The sequence below is a fragment of the Acipenser ruthenus genome, chromosome 3 (genome assembly GCF_902713425.1).
Source record: "Acipenser ruthenus chromosome 3, fAciRut3.2 maternal haplotype, whole genome shotgun sequence".
Taxonomy (NCBI): Eukaryota; Metazoa; Chordata; class Actinopteri; order Acipenseriformes; family Acipenseridae; genus Acipenser; species Acipenser ruthenus.
Window position 1 is genome coordinate 81,690,964 of NC_081191.1, and position 19,211 is coordinate 81,710,174.

A 19,211-nucleotide genomic window follows, 5' to 3' on the forward strand; every position below is an offset into this window, starting at 1 on the left:
GTAGTCCGAAACGTCCTGATAATTGATTAATCAATTATTCTACCGTTTTAAGTACCTGAAATATCCTTTTCTTTTTCTTTTTTCTTATTGATCATTTTGGTACACAGCAGTTGTCCTTTTTCTCAAACTTTATTTATATATATATATATATATATATATATACTATATATATATACATACACACACTGTAGATATATTTTTTCTTATATACTAATTCTATTTTTCGTACTGTATTATATTTTGATTTTAATTTCTATCTGTATATTGCCTTTGTTCATTTGTAAAATATAAAAACAATAAAAATAATTGTTCACAAAAAAAAAGAAAAGCCACAAGATTTTTTTTCGACCGAAAGCTCTTTCAACTCAACGGACAGAGGTTAATCGAAGCAAGCAGCGCTACACCTACCAAAGCACTTGAAGCATTGTATGCTGTCTCCTACCAAACTAAACAGCAAGAAGTGGAAACCCTCATATGATTGGTGAAGATCTCTGCCAGCAGCGATTGAAATGGCATCGATAGTATGTGAAAGAAAAGTTGCTGATCAATTAAGTCTCATTCCACTATCTGACAACACAGTTAATTCCCGGTCACACCTGGAACAATAACGATTTTTAAAAATCGTTCCAGTTCACGTGAATGGAGGTGGTCACACCACAACGATAACGATCATTGTAAACGATAACGATAGCTATCGTTTCGATCGCTTTCAGAGCGATTTTTTCCTGCTACAACGATATGATAAATGTTCCTGGCCAATCAGGGCTGTATTAAATGTGACATCATCACCAACCTGGTGTTATTTTATATATTATTTTAAACACGATAAACATTAAATACAAGCATTGCAATGATTTACTAAGAGAAGACTGCCCTCCACTGTTCCATTGTTCCACCGCAGAACATCACGTCAGAAAACTGGTTCTAGTTTACATCAAGGAATCTTTTTTTTTTTTTTTTAAATGATGTGTTATAAATTATTTGATAAACAGCCAATAATGTATAATTATAGCACAAACATAATAATAATAATAATAATAATAATAATAATAATAATCATCATTAGTATAAATATATACATCATTTATGCAGTATTGTCTAACATCATATTAAGTAAGGTGTAATCAACTACACATACCATGTTCTTATTTTATGTTTTACTTTAATGGGAAGTGGTTGTACCAAATGTGACCGTGCATACTTCCTTGAGGCAATACCCACAGCGTAATTTTCAGCACTTGACTATACCAGCGAGCGTGTGGAATTCCCCTAACTCCTCCCTACTCTGCAGTATTCTGTGTACCCACACTCGTCTTCTCTGTCTCCTTTGCCTTCTGTTGATCAAATACAACAGGAGTATTTCTTAATGTTCCTCATCACTGTCCCTCATCTTACTGGAAATAAAAGTGGGCATGCACTAAAAAAGTTGATTGGCATTTGCTGTACAATATATCAGAACCCTTTTTCGTTCTGGTGTGACCGCTCCATAAACGATTTTGTGATCTTTCTAGGTGTGACTGGGGCTTTAGCCACAGAATTGCTGATATGGCAGAAGATATTGAGGAGCAGCTTGTTGAAGCAGTGAAGCGAAGCCCCCTTTTTGCGCTACAAATTGACGAGAGTACTGACAGCGCCAATGCAGCCCAAATAATGGTTAACTTTTGATACATCAGCTTATTTTATGTTTATTGTGAACTCTGACTCCACACTTCACCAACACTTACTCGACCAGTGCTTTCAAGTTTTACTGGTCTATTTGGCTGACATATTTGACAAGCTCAATGAACTTAACCCTTTGCAAGGTAAGAACATTTTCATTACACAGGAAAAAGTAAAGAGCTCTTCTCAAAAATGTTTTGCTTTGGAGTAGCTGTGTGATGCAAGATGTTCTATCATTATGGACTTTGGAATGTCGATCTTGGAAGTTAAAGATGTGATAGTGAAGCATTTGTCTCAGCTTTGCATGCAATTCAGAGTATATTTTCCAAAAAGTGAGGCAAATTAATTGCAGGATTTTGCCTGGGTTTGAAAATCGTTTTCAGAGAACTTCGTAGCAAAGGCCAAGATTGCTGTGAGTCTAAAAGAGAATTAGATTGAAGCTGCTGGTGATTCTGTTTTGAGAGATAATTTCAAAGGTATGCCTGTTGATCAGTTCTGGCTCTCAATTCGAAAAAAGTTTGCTGAATTGTCACAAACAGCCATCGAAATACTTGTTCACTTTGCCTCAACATATCTGTGTGAAACAAGGTTTTCTTTGCTTACTTACATCAAGAACAAGTACAGAAATCACTTGAACGAACCTCTGCCCTAATGACTGACATGCATTGCAACCACAGACATGCTTTGACTCTGCAGATGTCGCTAAGGTGAAATGACCTACCCTAGGAAGTGACTACTACAGTACAACAAAGTAATGCATGTAAATTGAGAACGTTCTTTAACCTAGTATGGTACCAGATATTATTTTCTATAACATGTGTTTTTAAAAATGCACATGCAAGACCTACATGGCGAATAGAAGAGTATTAGCACAGGGCAGCAGTGTGGAGTAGTGGTTAGGGCTCTGGACTCTTGACCGGAGGGTTGTGGGTTCAATCCCTGGTAGGGGACACCGCTGCTGTACCCTTGAGCAAGGTACTTTACCTAGATTGCTCCAGTAAAAACCCAACTGTATAAATGGGTAATTGTATGTAAAAATAATGTGATATCTGTATAATGTGAAATAATGTATAATGTGATATGTTGTAACAATTGTAAGTCACCCTGGATAAGGGCGTCTGCTAAGAAATAAATAATAATATTACAGGTATGATATATGAAATTAATTTGTTAGCTAGTATCTCTTGAAAATAAGTTTAATACAATGCTAACTTTCTCTTCATCATCTTCTGAAGGATCAGAAAGATTCTTTGGTTTGTCCATCAGAAGAAATGCCCTCACATCAGGACTGAAAAAGAAGAGAATATATTAAATCTTACAGATACAAGAAATAAATCCTGCAGCTCTAATACAAATCAACATATTGTATTAACAATTTTTTTTGGTTCAAAAGTCTCTCATTTTCATATAGCTACAAAAAAATGTAACCTCCATGTGAAGCATAAGTTAGTTTTTCTTGTTAAAGCAGCGTTGGTACAATCACTGCAATATTTAATGTTTCTCTGGCATCCAGTATTAAAATTAATTATTATTAAAAAAAAAAAGTCCCCAAGTCATGTGTTTTTGTTCTTCTCCAAGAATGCCAGTAATGCTCAAGTACTGAAATTCAACTTTCTACTGCATGCATCTGTCTAAGTATCAGGAAGTTGTATTAATTCTGCACAGCAGGGGCTATCTTGATTTTGGGTGCCAAGGTACATTCGTTTTAATAACTGTTTAAACACAATATTGATCCCTGTTTTAATTATCTAACATAACAAAGGCATACAGTATTTACAAAGCTGCCGATGTGACTGACATACATAAAGTATTAAAACCTGCATTTTCATTTGTGTTAAATTATACCAGATGAATACGAAATAACTTTCAACATCATTAAGGCAGAACACAGATGACAATAATTATTTAAAAATATAAATGAAAAACATAAAAAAACAGAACATACTTACTGGTGGCTTAGTTGAGGATGTGTGACCAATCTCTGAATAAATTCATGTAGCCCTGTTCTTCTTTGCTTTATAAATTCTGTTTAAATGTAATAATAAAATCACTACAGTAGAATTCCCTTTTATAATGATAGTGCTTTGCATATAATCCAGGCACTTCTGTATTATAAAATGATTTTAAAGCGTATCTAAGCAATAACAATTTTTGATTTAATTTGTCAGACACACATTTGACAAGCACACACGTGAATGATATAGGTATACATAACTGATCAATGTGTTTTCAACACACTAATGAAGAAACTCAACTCAATTTCCTCTGTTTATGTTAGCTGCTCTCCAAGTTGTTAATCTGTAATCTTTAATCAGAAGAGTTCTCAATGTTTAATTACAAATTCAAGTGGAAACCCACATAACAGAACTGACAAACCTGAAGCGTAAACTATATTGCTCACATGAATTATGCAGCATGTGCCCAATGCTTTAATTGAACACAGCATTTGCTAGCATCAATGTCCTTGAATATAAAAACTCAGACACTTTGCAAAAACTTTACACAAAGAAAAGCAGCATATAGATGAATTGCTATCCTCTGAAAATGTGTGTTCAATCATATGGTGATGTCCTTTTATGAAACAGAAGAAACCTCTGTGTCAGCTTACAATGAGGCAGCAACGTCAAATATGATCATACAGTCTTTTAATGTATTTCTCATGAAGACATTGAGAAAGACTTCCATTCAAGACTTCGTCAAACAGTGTAGTACATTTCATGATATAGCACATCATCATGAACTATATACGTTGTGTTTAAATAGTATATTATACAGTGTGTCCATGTAAAGTCTCTTTAGATTCGGGCAAGAGGTTCCCAAGATACAGCCTTCAGCACTGTGAAAAGTACAGTGATGTAGATTCTGATACCCTTGTTAACTTGCCAAGGAATGCCCATACACTATCTCTAATTGAGAAGCACATCTAATGACATAGCTAAAAGTGTAAAGTGTGTACAGATGTAAGGGTGTTTCTACAGCATCCCTGTTGCCAGTGCTATCTACTCCCCTTTGTCAAGTCTTATTTTGATTTGCTTTTTTGTTATTGATGAACCAAATATATTTTATTAAAAAAAAAAAAAAATACAGCCTAAATCAGGGGTCTCCAACCCTGGTCCTGGAGGGCCGGTGTCCCTCCTGGTTTTTGTTCTAACTGTATAAGACATGAATTTTCTGGACCAATTAAGCTTCCAATAAGCACTTAATTGGCCCAATTAAGTAATTTAGGGTACAGTAGGGTACAAAAACCAGGAGGGACAGAGGCCTTCCAGGACCAGGGTTGGAGACCCCTGGCTTAAATTAGAAATACATGTAGTTATTTTCAAAGCAGTTAACTGTCTGGGACCTCTGGTAAATAAAGTGGTAAAGCAAAAGGCACTGTCTTATACACAGTAGTATTTTCTTAGTAATTTGAAAGACATAATAGTTTGAAAAAAAAACATATTGTTTACCTGGATCAAAGTTGTCTCCGAATATTCGTTTCGCTGGGAGCTTCAAGTTTATGTTAGGAAACTGTTTCTTTAGCTATGAAAGAGAAATGACATGTTTAAAATAAAAAGGAAAACAAGATTAAGGCATGGCTTACGGTTGTTGTTCAAAGGATGTTCAAAGAGTTTATGTTTTAATTAGATGGTCCAGGAAATGCACAAGAATTAGAGTTCTATTATTTGAGGTAGATGGACCGAAACTAACTTTCTTTGCTCTCCACGGGCATTTCCTTAAGAAGGCTTGTCAGCCAAAACAATTTACATTCTGTTTTTCTGCATTTAACAGTAATTACAAAAAGGAAAACTACTTCACATAAATTCAATACCATACAATCTAACTTGGCTAAAGTTAAAAACACTCACGATGGCCCTGAAATCATTGAAATAGTGCACAAAGCATAACTGCAACTGACCTGCTGCTACCCGGATACAGTACACTATGTTGGCTTGTTATGAAAGAAGTGATAATTTCAAACAAACACCACGATACTCACACAGTACTAGCATTACTTTTAAACAAAAATACATGAATGCATTTTATGTACCTGAATTTATAACCAGATATCCAATAAGAAATACTAAAAGGGCCTTATTTAAAAAAAAACAAAAAAACACCTTTAAGAACTATTCCTTGATCATTTTAAACAAATGATAAACATCATCATACATAGTTATACACATCTTTATTTTTTTTAATTTGAATTATTATTATTAAATCAAGGAATCAGTTTTGGGATAGACTTAACTTAAAGACTAAGTAGCGGGTTCTGAAATATACATTGTGACACGTCCCCACATGTTGCCAGAACTGTTTAAATAACGTACCTGTAATTTTTCTTTTCACTGTTAACACCCTGACAACTTTTTACACTTACAACTTTAGCCTGTTTCAAAGATCTTTTCAAAATGTCCACTTTAGTGCACGGATTGTGTAAGGATTATTGCCCACACTGTCAAACAGGTAACACAGCAATAACGATCCATGATGTGATATGGAACAGAAAAGTCAGGGCACTTGCTGTTACGTTTTTTTTTTTTGTTTTTTTTTTTGATTTAGCGGATTTAGGAGGACAGATCTCAAACCCCAATGCACTAGAGCAGACTTTCTGAAAATAACTTTAAAACAAACTTTAAAGTTATAAGTGTAAAAAGTTGTCAGGATGTTAACAATGAAAAGAAAAATTACAGATATGTTATTTAAACAGTTGTAGCAACACCTAGGGACGCATCAGTTTATATTTTTTGGAACCTCACTACTTACTCCTTAAGACATGGCACAACATTTACAACTTATAATGGCACCTGTTTGCTGTATAATACAGCCTCTAGTTTTCCTGATACGTCACAATCAGCAAGTACATGTTTTCTTTTTGTATTTCAACTGGGTTTTCTAGACTAATATCCTGGGAAACTAACAAACAAATAGTAATTGATTGTTTCAGTTAATCAAGTTCTGAGTAGCGTGGTCCTTATCTTATACTCTACAATACTACAGATGGTTTCAGCTAAATGGAGCAGAGAGAGGCATTCATTCAGCAACAGCACAAATCCAACCGTCAACCAAGTGTTATACTGCTAATTGTGTAATTATAGCCATGTAGGTATAACACAGACCCGCATTCATTGAATTAAATGCATTTATGTACCTTGGTTTAGTTCAAGCACAGCACATCTCTGTTTCATTAATACAGTTCCATACCCGCTTCCTCCGACTGTGCTGGACAACTGAGCTCACAACATTAGTCCTTTTAAAAACTTACAGGTATAAGGAAACACAAACTGTAATATCTAGTTGCTGGGCACTTGATTATTCCATATGTTGATGCCTTGTAAAAGCTAACAGGACTTTAAACTCTATTTAAACCACAACATAAATTTAAAGCAACCCAAGGGATCTAGTCCAAAATCTAATTTAAAAAAAACAAAAAAAACAAACATGTTTAAACACATTTTATACTGTCAATAAGTTTATAAAAACATTTATTATCTCAATCCTCTGCAGTGGCCATTACCTGTAGATATTAACCTGCGGCTTGGGCAGTGAACTACTGCCACTGCCCATTATCAATCAGAGTCGCTAGCAATTGAAATACCAGTTTACTTACTGTGTTGTAGAGTTTATCAAATTCTGCATATCTCCTGAAGACAAACCATTCATGTCTCCTGACTGAAACCATTACTTTGTAAACCTAAAAAAAAAACACGTCTCATTAAGAAAAAAAACAAATCTTGCATTGTTCTTTTGTGGATTATAAAGATTTCTTCCCACTACTTTACTGTATGTGCACCATGAACGGACATTCTGAGCTGTCTGGTTAAAAGTTATCAATTCTGACAGATACATTTAGGAGCTTTGTATGAAAGACAATTAGAAACCAAGTGTAAACCTGTGCTGCATGAAAAAAGCCAGCTGAGATCTGGCTAGATTACAGTGATTCATTTTTTATTTTGTCTCTAAGATGTGTAAATATAAGAACATTCTGTACCAGTTCATGAAATATTATTATTTCTACCCATAACATGCCCTTTGGTTTTATTCAATGATAACAAAACTATAAATCGTGGTTTGTAAGTTGTTGTTTTTTTAAACTACAATTAAAAGGCATTGTCATAGTTACAGTATTCAACAGTTTGATGTGTGACATGTTGTGCAATTAAAAATGCACACCAAAGGATTTGCATATTTTAAATTTCTACTGTATTCTTCTGCATGCCTGTAGAATGATTTATACAGTACAAATACCGTAGCAATGGTACACAGTAACATACATTTCACATTCAATAACACACACTAGCATGCCTTTCTACTTACAGTATACCGCTTCTTTTTGTCCCGTTGCTCATTATGGCAGGGAATGCTGACATAGGGGCAGCCATCGGCATCCATCTTGTTCAAATACACAGGCTGGCGAAGACTCAAGAGTAACAGATGAGAAAAAAGGATTTTCAAGGTTCAGATCCAACAAAGCAAAGCATATGGGTTGACATCTGAATTCCCATCATTTCACTCTTAAAAAAAAAGAACAGATTTATAATATATTACAACAGAACACACAATCCACGTAATTCACAGAATCTTTACTTTGAACGATGTACTATACACTCTGTTGTATTAAAAGATGTACTAACCAAAGCTTAAAAAAACCAACAACATTTTTTTAAGCCCCATTCATCTTGATATAACAATCGGACTGTACATGCTGCTTCCTGTCCTTGTTTACATCATGTGCAGCAGTGTGACCCAACCTGAGCCAGACTGTGTATGTGGCGTCATTTTGGGTCCTTATACAGTAACTGCTGCACAGAAACAGAGCAAGAATAGGAAACAGAGAATTCCCATGAAACATTGCAGGGATCTTAGTCTCAACAGGCCTTTAACTGTATTAACCCTGATGTTTCTCCCTGTGGGGTGATACTGTGTGATTGTTTGTTTTTTTTAACAATTATTTTTATTCATTTTAAATTTTTTCTCCCGATTATGGAATGTCCAGTTATTATTTAACCTGGCTGCAACCCCTGAACTAGCTTTTTTTCGCTGTGCAAACCTGCAGTACAGCCAAATTCAGAATTTACAGCGTCGGAGGGCCACGCAGTTCTGCTTTTTTTTAACAGTACAGTACAAGTATAGGTACAAATAAACAAGAAAACAGTACTTATGCTGTAAAATGATTCAAGGATTTGCTGAACTGTCAGCCTGACAATTTGTAGTCTTTACTTTATACATTGAAGGTTTGCATGCATTAGCCTGACAATCTCTTACTTGAGAGGCTTATCAACTAGCCTCTTACCTACCGTACTGTACACTGTTCCTAATTATGTTTGGCTCTCATGCCCACACTATTTCCTGCAAGCCTCGGTGAACTTGCCCTACCTTGTATGAAATATTTGGCAGACAATGTGCTCCGACTACTGACATTTTTAACACATTCCTGATCAAGCATGCAGATAATTTGCAAATGGTTAAAGGCTTGAACTAGCATCAAATTACAATTCCCTCCAAGAGCATGCACTGACAGTCCAATTCAGTTAACTTTTAGTTTGGAAAAAGTGTTTAGTGGGAACTTAAAATCCGGTGACAGCAGTACTGTATGCAGATGCAGTAGATGCATTCAGCAGCAGCAAAAGCTCCATCTGCATTTAGTGTGAATTTATACTTTATGGATGCACTGTGAATATCCTATTACTTGTGTGTTAGTAGAATTTGTAATCAATGAAGGAACTGTCCAATCAACCTTTTAAAACCCTGTGGCACATTCCGTACTACACCTAACCTAGTTTTCATTCCATGGGAAGCAGGCACATTATTCATCACTGTGCAAAACACATGCCACCTAAAGTGAATGACAAAGACAATCCACGTATCTTTAAATACATCACCATGACCTGCTGTACAGGTATGGCCAAAAGTTCTGCATCACCGAGGATTTTAGGATTGAGACATATTATATATGAACATAATTTAGATATTTTATTTAATTTCAAGTAATCAAAGAAACTACAAAATTATATTGCAAAAATCTACTGAAAGCCATAATAGCAGTACAGTACAGTATTTCATGTTGGATTTCAAAAATGTCACATTTTTCAATTTGTCAGTTTTTCCACTAACTAGGTTATATGGAAAACTACAAAGCAATATGTAATTCAATATGTTAACGCAGGGGTGTCAAACTCAGTCCCTGGAGGGCCGCAGACTCTTCTGGCTTTCGTTCCACCCGAGTTCTCAATTACTTAATTGGTCTAATTATTTGATTAATTGGACACATTTAACACTTCTCTTCAGGCCTCAAAATGTTTCATAGGTAGTCTACCTTGAATCAAGTGCATTTTTAAAACCATCAACTGTAAAACACCTTGAAAAATATTAAATATGTCAAATCGAACAATAAAAAAAAAAGTGTACCAGACAGACAGGTTCCTCCGCACACTACATCCCCAGAGTGTGAACCTCCCAGGGGCTTATGGTAAAAGACGTTGCATACAAGCCATTCACAAAAAAAGAAATACAAAATTATTGGATAAAGGAAATGAAACATGCAGACCATTCCCCCAGTCCCAGTATAGTGGTTTCCCCAGCTGAATAGCAGGCTGTACACAAGTGCAATCTGACCTTTTCAGCCAAAGTCAATATCCATCACAACAGGTTCCTTTTACAAGCACGCATTAAGAGAACTCAGATACCATAGGGAGTGTTAACAAATTACTGGTACAGTATGTGTTGTTAATAAGGTGGTTAGCACTGTTGTTTTCAGTTAATTGATAATCAGAGTATGCAAACCATAGATTAATCTCATACCAAAGGTAAAACATATCAAAACTCATGTCGCCATGTCATAAGTGTTTGAAACTGAGGTGGAGTACACAAGTATGCTATTTGACACATAGCATACTTGTGTAAAAAAATAATGTAATTGTATGTAAAAATAATGTGATATCTTGTAACAATTGTAAGCCGCCCTGGATAAGGGTGTCTGCTAAGAAATAAATAATAATAATAATAATAATAATAATAATAATAATAATAATAAACTATGCAGCCACACGTCACATGACCTCAATATTAAATTGCTTCACAATTTTGAATTTGTCTATCGTAGGCTACTACTGTAATATGTATTCTTGACCCCGGCAATCTGTATCACTTAATGTAATGTAATAGATACAGAGTTTCATTTTATAGATCCAAGCCTTTTAGAGACACAGTGAAGCAGATGGCATACTTGCCAGAATTGTTGCAGATTTGTTGCAGCCTTCCAAGTTACTTTCAGATTCCTGTGTAATCACAAACCATGTCTGGAGTCTGGGCTACATGAATCAATTACAGTAACTGTACTTCAAATTTGCAGTTACAGGCAATTACACCAGACAATAACACTGTATACGGATACTCCTTAGTAATTTGACCACTCTCCAATGCAGATATCTTTAAATAAAGTGAGACTTTAAAATGAAATCACGCCTACATTTCTGTGTAGCATATTCTGCTGTGTTTAAAGCAATAATAATAATAATAATAATAATAATAATAATAATAATAATAATAATACAAAAGATAAACTTGCCACAGATCATTTGTGAAGCCGTTTCACCCAGGGTGAGGTACAACGCAACTTAGTTCTGCAATAGGATAGGACCTAAATTATTATTATTATTATTATGATTAGCAGTAGCTTGAAAAACAGCAAAGCGTATCATTGATTCTCTTTAGGCTGGTCTTACAGTGCAGTACACATACAAAATGTAAAACAATACTTGCATGATGTTCACATCGAATCTTACATCGAATCCACAAGCCTACATCGAATTAATAATTTAACCCAATTCAGATTGCAAACCCTATAGCTGACCACAATGCTAATGGTTGCATTACTGACAACAGCCTGGCTGGGTCTATGAAATATAATGGAAGAGTCAGTCAAAAAAGCAAACATTTTAAAGCTATAGTGCATCATCCAAATGTCTTACATAAATCAGTGAAATGATTCTGAAAAAACATTAGTATTTTTGTCTAACAATTTAAAACTTCCAGAGAAAGTGTACAAACAGGTAAAATCTTGTAAAAATGATATCCTGTAATGGGGTAAATATAAATAAGTCAAGCATCTATTTCAGATATTGTACTTGGGATTTCAAACTGATATATTGTTCATTTATAATTAAATCTGAATAAGCCCCCATGTTTCTTCCCTTTAAACACAATTGAGAATCACCTGGATCTACACCTCAATGGTGCCACTGCAGCAGAATCTGCTTTTCATATTATTTATAATTATTATTATTATTATTATTATTTATTTATTAGCAGATGCCCTTATCCAGGGCGACTTACAATTGTTACAAGATATCACATTATTTTTATTTTTATTTTTTTTACACATTATTTTTACATACAATTACCCATTTATCAGTTGGGTTTTTACTGGAGCAATCTAGGTAAAGTACCTTGCTCAAAGGTACAGCAGCAGTGTCCCCCACCTGGGATTGAACCCACAACCCTCTGGTCAGGAGTCCAGAGCCCTAACCACTAATCCACAATTTAAAAAGATGGAGAAATGTATACCTTTATTAAAATAATGATTTCTGGGTGAATGTTTATGCCACTCTCCAATTCTTCTGTAGACAATGGAACACCAAAGTAGATGTAGATGCCGATACACATGCTACCTTCCTCTTTGAAACTTTCTGAACTTACAGTAACAACCACACCCCTGTTACCTGCAGCAGGGTGTTGCCTGAGTCTATGAGTTTCACTTTTAAAATAAATGGAAATTTATTTTCATTCAGCTTGCTCAACAGTAGTCAAGGAAGCAGTCAGACACATGCAGCCAGCCTGCATATAGGCCTACCACTTGATCCCAAACACTCAATCAGTTTTGCTAAAGACGATCCATATCAAGTTTCACAATTGTTTGGGTGTCTCTATTTGTACATCCGAGATGCTCTATATGGGGGATAAAGATCATGGCAGAAGGAATGGCATACAGTTCTACATAAATAACAAGTACTGTATGTTAGTAACATACAGTAATTCAAAATTAGAGCTATCAGCAGGATGAAAAGGTTAATAACCATGACATAATATGATATATCAACAGTACGTAGAGTAGGTTCAAGGTAAAGTATAATAAAATGACTAATACTGTAACTTATCTTCTCAAGACATGTACAATCAAAGAGGGACATACAGTATCGCACAGACGGATGGATATAGAGACATCTCCATCAACCCCCACAATCTGACCAAGTTTCATAACAATTTAATACGAGGTTTTCCAGTCATGTACAGAAATCTCCACACAGTATTTCCCTAGAATCTAGTATTGTAAACAATCTGGTAAGTACTGGTACTATAGGATAGATAGTGTAAAGTAATACGTCTTATTCTTCTTAATGTCTTACCTGAAAACATAAGTAGGAATGACTGATTCAAAACTGGGATATCAATAATCTTTTAAGTGACACAAGCCAATCACAGAGGTGTCGTCTTTCTCCAGCTTTAGTCGTTATACTGCCTCTCACTTTCACCACGTAAATGTCAACAAACACACACCTTGCTTTCACTCAAGAACATAAAATATTTGTCAAACAGGATTTAAGATCTCATTCATATCCTGTACCAGTATACGGTGCAGTAGAACTTATTTCTCAGACACTGCAAAAAGAACGAACAGCCTGTCCTCACATTCCTCAAAATCTGTAAAAAAAGAACTTTCATTAACTACAGTACTGTAAAGTACTGTACAGTATATGTATTTAATTCTTGTGCAAGGTGAACTGAGATTCTGTAAATAAAACTTTACATGCTACTGTAAAAAAGTGCCTGCTTGAAATGACTGTACTTAAATAAACAACACCATATCAGAAAATACAAGTGTTGTTGTACAACCTAGCTGAATTTCCTACTAACAAGCCAGAAATCTTACACAGAAAACAGACTTTTACTATTTCAATGATAGTAAAAAAAAACAAACTATTACTGTAACACTAGTGCACTTGTCTGATAAGAAAGTAAGACGTTGCTATAGATTTGAACATCAGGTCTAATGTTGTTAGGCATTTCTCCAAAGTGGGGATTTCATAAATCACAAAAATAGTGTAATGTTTTGTGAGAATGAAGACAGTAGGAGACAGGGATTGCAGTTCACGGTTTATTATTTACAGGTACTATATTTATTTAGTCACTGTCAGTCATGACCCACGTCTCCAAAACAATAAACCTGGCTGTTTAATGATGTCCTGCTTTTAACTGTACGACTTGATTTTCTAGGTACTCTCTTTCCTTAAACGCTTGGCTCCTCTCTCTCTCAACAACCAAACCCTTCTACCATTTTTACCATTCCCAGCTCGAGCTCTCCTTTGAATATTTAAGACTGGAGTGTTTGCCTGCCCTGTTCTGCTCAACACTCTCTCCATGTCCAAGTCCTCTTAGCTCCTGCAGACTGCTGGGTCGTTACAATACTGTATATGGAGTGATACAGTAACATTCCTTGTGATGTGACTACTATACACATTGGCAACCAACTGGAGAACTTTATATGCATAAGTTCAGAACGAACAAAACCCCTGGATACAAGAAGCAGCTTAACGCTGAGCAAGAAATGAACTATTTAACCACTGTGCCACAATAATCTGACACTTGGTTTTATTACCCAGAGATGAACTTCCTGTTTTACACACGAGTGATTTTAACACGGCCCCAGAGAGGTGAAGGCCATCATCCTTGACAAGGATGTTTCCATTGTGTGTTTCAGATACAATAGCTGTTCACTGAGAAACGGTTCACTGTTTAGGCATTTTTTTGTCAAATCATGTCTTCTGAATGGGGTCTTGTTTTACAAATCTGCAGAAAATGATTTGCACTTTTGAGACTGCAACTTCTGCAATATCAGCCCTCTTCCAAATCCTGACAGAACTTACTAAAACTGACTAGTACTACAGTACCAACAGATAAAGTATTTCAGATGTGCACTGGCATAAGATTATTCTGTCATATGAATGACAAGCCATATGTTCTTACCCCCTGTACAGCACCTGGGTTAAAAATTCACTGCCATTTGAATATATCATCTACAGTATGTAGATGTAGTATCTTTATGTAGTAAAGATGTAGTATCTTTACTACGATCAAAGATACATGGTCCCTTACTTTTGTAAAGTGCACTGTTGTTTCTTAATCTTTCATGTATGCAGACATGTTTGATACCAGACTTGTATCTGATTTTAATGGTACTCTATTATTATTATTTTTAAATCTATTAATATAACCAGCTGTTCTTTCACAGGGGAATCCTAGACCATCCTTTCAAAACCAGCATGCAACAGACAAGCATGAAGAAGCATGTGATATTCAAGTTTAATGTACTGAAAAACGACGAGACATCTTGAGCACACATATTTTAGAGAACATCCAAACAGCTTAAAACTGTGTACAGTGCATAGCAATGTCTCAGTTTTAACAATTACATGAATATGTCTATTAATTGGAACAAGAATCCCATTCACAATGTTTAATAGAACAAAGTACGTTATGAATAGGCTCGTTTTTTCCTCTATACAGTATGCATTGCAATTTAACAGACAAATTCATGGAATGTCGATGAGAACCAGCTGGACAATTTTTTTTTTTCTAACAAAAAAAAATAAAAAAATAATAATAATTAAAGTTTGCAATAAACATTGCAAACAAAAATGTCTTTTTCAACAATATTTGCAGGAAGGGAACCATTGTATTAATCAGGAGATTAATGAATGTCAGGACTGTATGCAGTTCTTTTTTTCTCCTTTGGTATGAGTCCAGTCTGTAAACTAAACAATACATGGGTGTAACAACCATGAAACCCTGAATATCTCACTTTAAAAAATAAACAATGTAGTCCCTACTGGATGTTCATTAAGCAAGCCTTTGAATATTCCAACATGCTTTGCTAAAGAGATTCATACGCTATTTACTTTGGATAGAGATTGCTACTATACTGAAATGTTTCACTGCTAATAAAAATAAAGACCCCCCGGCTGCTGAACACACCACAGTGGAATCTCTGACGGGAGAGATACTATAGCAGCGAGTCCAATACATTCTGACTGAGGAGACCGCAGTTTTAAAGTGTGGTAGAGCATGGAGCACAGGCAGGTGCAGCACTTCAGACCTGAACACAGAGCTGGCAGAGAAGGCAGAATCAGTCTGGTTTCAGCAACCGCAGGGGCTTATTTTGAGTTCAGATGCCTCATTATTTCCTGTAATTAATCGACTCTGAAACAGTATATTTTGTCAATATACTGCAGATGGCAGGATTCCGTGTAGTGAGTAAATCTTAATATTTCTATTCTTCCTACACAGTCGCTGGTGCGCGGTTAACCGTGGATTACCCTGCCGATCTAATCCCTCCCTACCCGTGCGGCGCTCAGCCAATTGTGCGCCACCCCCTAGGAACCCCCAGTCACAGTCAGCAGTGACATAGCCTGGATTCAAACCTGCGATCTCCAGGCTATAGGGCGCATCCTGCATTCCACGCGGAGTGCCTTTACTGGATGCGCCACTCGGGAGCCCTGTTATATCTTCTTTTAAAGTTATCCAGTTGGGAAATCACAAGAACTACCATGTTATTTCACAATTCGATAATGCACAGCAACATGTACAGTAATTAATGTAACCTATATTCACTAACCCTAACTCACTGCCCTCAAAGTTTCCATTTTTTTTGGAGATAACACCTCCATCTTTCACTACACATGTCTGCTGATTTGTATATTATGTATGAATTGAGGTTACTGTAACCTGCTGAGCCAGTTTTCTTTTTTAAAACTTGCACCCGATCCTCCACAACAGAAGCGTTTCACAGGACAAGGTACTGCTGACTGCACAACACTGCCATTTACTGGGACCTGAGATGCACATAAACGGCTTTGTTGTTATATAATGAAGGCAGGAAAAGGGCACTCTGACCTGACAATGATGATGGCATGACCTATTGTTGGCCTATTCTTGTAAACGATTCTGTAGCTTCTTACAGTACAAAGGTTTTAAAATAAACAAAACAAGAAAACAAAACAAATCAATACTGTATCTAGACTTTCTCATAATCATTACTGAACAACTGTTAAGGCAAACGGAATGACACACCATTTTGATTGTTGATAAATCAAAATATTCAGAAACAGGATAATTGGCAGCAATCTCACAACCTAGGACAAATCAAAATCAACCAGCAAGCTGTACGGTATACAGTACTCTTCAGCAACATTACGTTTATGAAACTGCTCACACTGGTATTAAATAACTATAACTTCCAGTGCAAATAGACTAAATCTTTATTCTGACAAATATTTTACCAGGCTAAATGATAAACTCTGAATCAATTTTCAATATCTATATATTTTTTAAAACTAAACGTAACCTTAAATTAAGATGTATCCACACAGCCTATATAATTTAGGCTATGCAAATCAATTAAAGTAATTAGGCCTAAACATGTATATAGTATAGTTATATTTGCATCGAATTTCAAACAGTTTTCTTTATTTTTTAAACTCTTTTTTAATCGAAAGATGTTTAAAACTAGTCTTAACTATTTAAACGTGTACACGCAACCTTAATGCAAAAGTTAAACCGACTCATTGATTTGAAAAATATACAGTACAATACAATCAAGAAAAAATAATGGTACAATATTGTATGTAAATTAATTTGGTCCATGCGTGTACTTATAAGCTACAACATCATATTAACTATAAGTTACTGTATAGTACCTACTATACTAACTAGTAATAGAATATGACTAGATACTATACGTTTACTGCAAAATGAAAGTAAAAAATAACTGAAGTTCACATTTCAATGCATATACACTTAAATTACGTTTGCATACGTTCGATTAATTTATAACATAAATATTACCAAAGGATTAGCGTCAGAATACTCAAGCTATTAGTCAAGCTATTACACTTACCCGCTTTGCGAAACTTTTAAAAGTTCAGTAAACCTCTTCCTCGTTCTCGGTCTCTGCTTCACTGACGTGTCGGGAGCTGCCAACAACTGTATGTAAACATGACTTTTTTTTTTTTTTTGAAGTAGTAGTAACGTCATAAAGCTTTTATGTTTTCCCCAGCAAAAAAAAGGACACCCATGCAAATTAACGTTCTTTTAAATGCTGCCCAGATGAAAAAGTCTAAAACTTTACACTCAAAATTCAGTGCAGTTTTTCGAAGTCACGGGACTTCACTACATTACAAGGGATCTTTAAAAACTCCAGTAGCATGCCTACCTCTAGCGGTACATCATGGTAATAATACACAACCAAATCCAGGCTATTGAATGTTTTTCAGTGCTTTTAAGAACTACATTTCCTCGCTTTTTCTCATAATACAAACCATTTTAATTTTCTGATCAAGCCATAAAATGAACATACAGAAAACAACCTAGAGCATATGAAGATATCAATAAAAAGGGCCAGGTTAAGGTACAAAAATGGTTACGCTGTATAAACATATGTCAATGTAAAAAATATTATCTGTTTCCTTAAATGTACACCTGAAGACGAGATGTGGCGGCCGATATTATTTTATATTTGATTTATTGTTTGGCAAGGACGAGCGAGGAGCGTGACTGATCAGCTATTGATTATTTAAGTAGCTGACAGTCACGCATCCTTATTAAAGTCGTGCAAACTATAGCCGAGGGGTAATAAGAAGATAATTATAGCCGGTTAATCCCTCGGTCACAGATATAAAAGCCTGTAGCTTTGTCTGTTCGAAGGTAAGGTAAGGTAAGGTAAGGTAAGGTAAGGTAAGGTAAGGTAAGGTAAGGTAAGGTAAGGTAAGGTACCTGTGTTTTGGTTTCATTTCCCTGGTCTGACGTCACTCTACAGCCATCTTGCCACACGAGATCGTGAGGTCCTGAAAGCTAGTTACCACAATTTACCTACCTCGATGAACACAACCAAGCACATGGCTAACGTACAGCTGGTTGGATAGTGGTCTTCCAAACTTGCTGTGGCTTATCTGTGAGGCTGGCACAGAACAAGTCATGCAGAAAACAATGATGAGCACACAAAAAAGTGTGAGGCCTCAGCTCATTCATTCAACATAGTAACACTTGTTAATGTAAACACTCATACTTAATTACCCATGTGGGATTTTTTTGCATCATGGTGTTCCTATGGCTTGTTCGGTGCCAGTACCAAGGTTCAGTCCTCTACAACGGCTGTTTAAGTCACACCTCAAGTAATATTTGCCAGCCCTGCATACATCAATCTCTACCAGTATGTAATGTGTCATGAAAATCCATCTTTGTTTTACTGCTTCCTCAAGAAGAAGAAAAAAAACACATATAGTAAGTTAGTATAGTGAGTTTAGAATGTTCTGAATCTGTTCTGAAACATACAAAAATGCAATTCCCATATTTGGAATGGATGTATGCCCTAGATATTCCTTAAAAGTTTGGCCCTGTGTCTAGAGTCCCAGTAGTTGTCACTTCTCAGTGTGTACAGTTTAGATTCGTTTATCTCAACCAAAATAATTAAGCAAAAAACTGTAGTGTCTGTTAATTATAGTATATATTATTATTCATCT

At 35.6% G+C, this 19,211-nt stretch overlaps 1 protein-coding gene across 2 annotated transcripts in view; it reads right to left on the reverse strand.

The window, feature by feature from the left end:
• LOC117394935 (serine/threonine-protein kinase Sgk3-like) overlaps window positions 1-18,540 on the reverse strand; it is a 37,573-nt gene extending 19,033 nt beyond the window's left edge. The window contains exons 1-7 of one of the 2 annotated variants that reach the window (XM_033993698.3): window positions 18,466-18,540; window positions 17,591-17,676; window positions 7,957-8,153; window positions 7,250-7,333; window positions 5,109-5,181; window positions 3,609-3,684; window positions 2,863-2,947 (exon numbers count right to left, since the gene is read on the reverse strand). In XM_033993698.3, the coding sequence (XP_033849589.1) occupies window positions 2,863-2,947; window positions 3,609-3,684; window positions 5,109-5,181; window positions 7,250-7,333; window positions 7,957-8,031 (393 nt within the window). In that variant the 5' untranslated portion in view covers window positions 8,032-8,153; window positions 17,591-17,676; window positions 18,466-18,540. Of the gene's footprint in view, window positions 1-2,862; window positions 2,948-3,608; window positions 3,685-5,108; window positions 5,182-7,249; window positions 7,334-7,956; window positions 8,154-17,590; window positions 17,910-18,465 lie in introns of those variants that run through there. The other variant, XM_033993699.3, reaches the window with a different exon arrangement.
• Window positions 18,541-19,211: the final 671 nt, after the last annotated feature.